General features: G+C 39.2%; 1 protein-coding gene across 1 annotated transcript in view; it reads right to left on the bottom strand.

Annotated features, from left to right (window-relative positions):
• PRPF4B (pre-mRNA processing factor 4B) overlaps positions 1-5,452 on the bottom strand; it is a 20,995-nt gene extending 15,543 nt beyond the window's left edge. Inside the window, exons 1-2 of the mRNA XM_009070788.1 lie at positions 5,364-5,452; positions 1,361-2,554 (exon numbers count right to left, since the gene is read on the bottom strand). Of these exons, the coding sequence (XP_009069036.1) occupies positions 1,361-2,554; positions 5,364-5,452 (1,283 nt within the window). The remainder of the gene's footprint in view (positions 1-1,360; positions 2,555-5,363) is intronic.
• Positions 5,453-5,513: the final 61 nt, after the last annotated feature.

Raw genomic sequence — 5,513 nt, 5'->3', positions numbered from 1 at the left:
CTGCTGCTCGGCAATCACTTCCAGTACAAAACATTTCTAAGTAGTCCCCCACTCACATGCTGCTCACCATTGAGTTACAGAAGTATGAGTTTGACAGCAAAATTCCAGACACATGCATCACTTGAAATAAGTGTCTAGTCAATCAACTTAAAGTGGCTGCAATGCAAGCTGTCATGAAAAATGAAAACTGAAAGATGCAAGGTGCAGGAGAAGAAAAGACAAATACTATGCCAAAAAGCCTCGGTGTTTGTGCTGATACATTCCTGATTGACCAGACAGTAGCCACATAAACTGCCAGTGTTTACAATCCTTGCTTAATCTGGCTGACACCTCTGGGGATATTCTCCAAAGTCCCTGAAGATATCCCATACTTGAAACCAGAATAACCTTCAGTGATGCAGGCAGAAAGACTTTCACATTTACTAGGGGCTTATTTGCTGAGCTAGATCTTTGTGGTTCCAATTCTGGTTTTAAATTCATAGATCTTTGTTCTTAATTCTCAGACTGGGGTAAAGCTAAACCCCATGATTTACAGCTTAAAATTATTCATTATCCAATGCTGAACTCTTCTGCCTCTTGAACTTCTTACAGCTCATGAATTACCTTCCAAAAATGCAGACAATTAGTATAGTTCTCTTTGCAGAAACTTACCATACAAGCATTATTAGCTTTCAGAGCAATTTCAAGCTAACTGCTTTCACTGGCTAAATTGTCTTCTTAAAAAAAATGCAAAGACTAAACCAATATATTACAGAGATTTCCATCTTTCTCCATTAAGTGTATGCAAAATAAGGTAATTATATACAACACTCCATTAACAAAGCAAGACTACCATCCCTCTTGCAAATGAAAAATACACAATATTTTTTTAAAAAATAAAAAGTCTGAAAGAAGGACATCCTGATATAAAAGACTTGCTTACATTCAGAAATACTGACTGTATCGGTACAGGTTTTGTTTTGAGGGAAAACAGGGGTTAATTACCCACTTCTAGCCAACACTACTATGTAACAGTAGAGAGGACTCTCAGTCCACAGAAATTCCTGAAAGCAATAGAACTATTAACAGAAAAATAAATTAGGAGCCAGATTCTAAATCCAGCCGAGTGCTAAAAAGGAGAACATCGAGTTACAAAATTTGTTCCCAGTAATGGTGTGAGCAGCAGTAACTCAGCACTTCAATACTGACAGCTGGGAGGAGTATTTTTTAAAAACTGAACACCTACAAAGTAACCTCATGATACAACACACAATTTGATTACCCTTTTCAATAGACTAAACCAACAAACTGTTATTCTAATAACATAATACTTTAACAACATAATGCACTTTTGCAATGGTTCATGACATCTTTAAGTTACCTGGGAGAAGAAAGGCGCCTCCTTTCTGATTCTCTTCTTTTCCTTTCTGCAGATCTACTCCTCACTCTTCTAACAGGAGACCGAGTTCGAGAGGGGGATTTACTCTGTTTAGACCTACGATCATTGAAGAGAGGGGATCTGCTTCTCCTTGACTTTTCCCGTTGTTTGGGAGATAAGCTTCTTCCTTTTGGGCTACGGCCAGGCCGTCTAGGGGACCTGTTTTCTTTCCCTGAAGAAGCATCTTTAGAAGGAGATTTAATTGGCTTTTTTTCTTTGTCAGTCTCTGATCTCCTAGGTTTTCTATCTTTGGACCGTGATCTTCTATCTTTGGATTTGCTTCTTAGTTCTGCTGGAGATTTAGATTTTCTGCCACGATCTCTGCTTTTGTTTTCATTTACAACTGGAGACTTTCTGCGATCTCTTGATTTACTTTTATCATCAGTCTTATTCCTATCCTCCGCAGGAGATTTAGACTTTCTGTTTTTCTCCTGAGATCTCCTTTTAAGCATCGGAGACCTCGATTTCCTTGTCTGATCTTGAGACTTACTTCTTTTATAAGGACTTTTGGATTTCCTCCTTTCTTTTGACTTGCTTCTAGTTGTCTTCTCCTTGACTCCATCAACTCCTGCCTTGCTTTTCTTTTTGTCAGACCTGTGCCTAGTCCTTTCTTTTGATTCACTCTTACTTGCTTTCTTGGAACTAGTTTTATTGTCCACAGGTTCTAATTTCCCCTTAGTGTTTGTCTTGGCTGTAGGTCTCGTTCCATTTCGTGCTTTTTCATTTATCTCCCCCTCTTCTTCAGATCCTGATTCATAACCTTGTAATATTAATCCCATCCCAGACTGGACTTTTCCTTCCATTAATTCATTTTCAAGTTCAGCTTTCAATAACGCTCTTTGTTTCTCCAAGTCTTCCAGAGGAGCTAAAAAATCAATTTTAGTTCTTTTAGCTGGTCCATCTTCTTTGTCAGAGGCATCAGCCACCTCTTTCCATTTATGTTTCTTATGTTTGTGTCTGTGTTTATGTTTTTTGTCCTTGTCTTCTTCTGAAGAATGTTTATGTTTCTTATGTTTACTTCGGTGTTTGTGTTTCTTTTTTTTGTGTCGGCTGTGCTTGTTCTGAGGTTGATCTGCCTCTGATACTTCCCCATTTTCTTCATTTACACTTTTCTCGGACGCCTCAGCATCCTCAGCCCTGAAAAAAACAAAAAGATCAGTAGTATCAACTCACTGCAGTCTTTCACCTCATGTTAAGCTGACAGACTTTTTCTGATAGAAACTAACTGGCATTTAATTATCTACCTTTGGGAGAACTAAAAATGTACAACTTAACTAAGTTACAGCAGCAGATACACTTCCTGACAGACAGCTACGACTGCAGAAAGAAATACTCCGGAAGGAAGACACAGCAAAGGCACTGACAACACAAAACATGTGGGTGTAATCAATGCTTACACCTTCAGAGTCAGTGCTGACAATATCTGTTAATAGCACACAGCAGCGCCGCCTGTTCATGTATCTTGTGAACCAGCACCTCTCTCACTTGCTGCTCCACTCCAATGCCTAACCACAGCCCTTTTACAAGCATTTTCAAACGGCAGAAAACAGTTGTGCTCCAAAGATCAAAATTTATTTCAAGGGCTGACGCTGACCAGCTAACTAAACCACAGTCAGAGCTGACTGACTCCCCCGACAGCAATTCCCTTCTGCCAGTGTACACACGTTAGAAAATCAAAAGCTGTTCTTATGCATTCACAGTATTTATGCAATATAGGGAACACTACTGAGGAACAGGGTAAATCAAGGAAGTGTAATTTCAGTGCAGCTTTCTGATAGTATACAGCAAACTCTCAGCTTCGAAAAGAGGGGTAAACTCCACACATGTTAAACAGCATTGACTGAAACAGCACAAAGTAAGTCTACAGCAGAGCATTAAAATAATTACACACAGTGTTTCTTCTAAAAAGAAGCATTTCAATTAACTCTAATTTTTTCAAATAATAACTTCAAAAATTATAAAACTAGGTCTTGATGTTATGCACTCCCTTGTATTATGCTCCATAGACACTGAAACTGGCTTAACAATGAGGTTTTTTACAGTGTTTAGCAAATACCTCCTGATGTCCTTCAGAACATCAATTAAGTTACTGTCTGTGGTGAGATGGACATTTGCCTTTTGAAATCTGTTGCCAGACCTCATCTTTCTACAAATTCACCTCACCTAAACTACAGTTTTGGAATTCACTAGCTAACACTCTAGTAACTTAAACACAGCTCTTTCTGTATCCCAAGACTCATTTGTCAAAAAGAAACCCCCGGAAAAACAACATCCAGGAGCAGACAAGGAGGGGGAAACATACACAGAAACACAGAAATTATCTTCTGAACTCTACTAATGTTACATGGCAGCTATTTCTGAAGAAAACAATCAATGATCCAAGAGAATATACATATCAGAGACATTCTAAGCCAGGCCTAAAGGATGGCACCTCACTACAAATTCAGTTAGTGTCTTCCTAATTAAGGACAGGATCTGCAAACAGCACTCGGTACTGACTCTCTCCTGCCTGAGTTAATGCAAATGCTTGTACCAGTAAATTACAGAGTTTTCTGAAACATACACTAAAATCATTTGCTAAAGCCATTGGCACTTCAGTGCTCCAAAACAAGAAACTTCCTAAGGGAACAGCTGGAGTTAAAAATAAGCAATATTCAGTCTTCAGTCAGAATGCTACAGGCCTTTTCTTGTGTACCTTTACCACTACTTCTGTTTACTCAAAGCATGTGGAAGGGTGTTTTTCTTAATTGCTTCCCCCTGACACTGCACACCATTATGACAACAGTACCAGGAAGAAAGAGGAAAAACTGCCTTAAAATGAGGGGGGGAAGGAAGGAAAAACTATTAAATGTAAAACTTCTTCAACTTGCATTTGTAATCCTGAGAAAGTGTATGTGACACATGTTGGTTAAAGGGCAGAGAAATGTCACATAGAGAATTTTAAGGGAACCATGCATTTTTCAAGACTTCTTTTAGTTGGATACAGGACGGCGTATTAACACATTAAGAGTACTTCAAGACATGTTATTAAAGAACAACAAAACTCACATCTGTTCAAGCTGCTCCAGATAAGCTTTTTGTCTCTTAATAGCAAAAAGCAACACTGAAATCTTTCAGGACTTTATTTTATTATTCCATGTATATTAAAGTTACATAATAGCCTCATCTCAAATTCTGTAAAAGCAAGCTGGCAGCGAAGGCACCAGATGAGACACATCACCCAAGCAGCATTTCAGACCACCACAGGCTGTGAGACGTCTTAGCAACTCAACTACAAAATTACTATTAAGATCATTAATATGCATAAAATATTTCAGATTTTTTCTTCATGTGTTTATTTCAAGTAATTCCATCAATCATGTGCATTAACTTTTACTCCATTTAAATGCTTCAGAGGTGTAATGATATAGATCAGAAACCTCTTAAGACGATTTTAGAAGGTAGTTTTAGAGGCAGTTTGGTATCGACATGTTTAGGTGCTAACAGCTTTAAACAGAGAGGAACTGTGACATGTTGTTAGGGCCCTACTTTTGGATTCAAGGAGAAGAACGATAGGGAGTTCATAAAGATATGTAGAGAGGTTTCACCCACCTTTGCCTACATACAGGCTTCCTATCGTGAGCTTTTAGCTTATTACTTAGTTGACTTACACTATACAATGCTACAAGCTCTTCATGTGCTCATGTAGTTCACACGGTCCACGTGAACATCCACTGCTTTTCCTCACCTGTTTCCTACTCCCACAATTTAAAAAAAAAAAAATCGAGCTTCAAATCAAAACTTCTTAAGACACAAAAACCGCAGAAAAAATAGAGAGAGTAGCTTATATTGCTAAAATGTTTACGTAGGGAAGAGAAGCAATAAGGTACACATTAGGCTGTTAACTCCGGACAAAATTCCCAGCGAAGATTGTGCCCACGAGCTCCTGAGCGCGGGCAAACCTAACCCTCCGGACACTACCCGCGGCGCCAGGGAAACGCACGCCCGGATCTTCACTTCCCAACGGGAGCCGGGAGAGTTGGAGTTGCCAGTCATTCCGGGGGCTGGAAGGAGGGGCTGGCGGCAACAAATCGCTTTTTGCTTCCAGCAGCACAGG

Source organism: Acanthisitta chloris, unplaced genomic scaffold (assembly GCF_000695815.1).
Source record: "Acanthisitta chloris isolate BGI_N310 unplaced genomic scaffold, ASM69581v1 scaffold44002, whole genome shotgun sequence".
In the NCBI taxonomy this organism is placed as follows: Eukaryota; Metazoa; Chordata; class Aves; order Passeriformes; family Acanthisittidae; genus Acanthisitta; species Acanthisitta chloris.
Note: the sequence above shows the minus strand (reverse complement) of the source record. Positions and strands in the feature narration are given on the sequence as shown.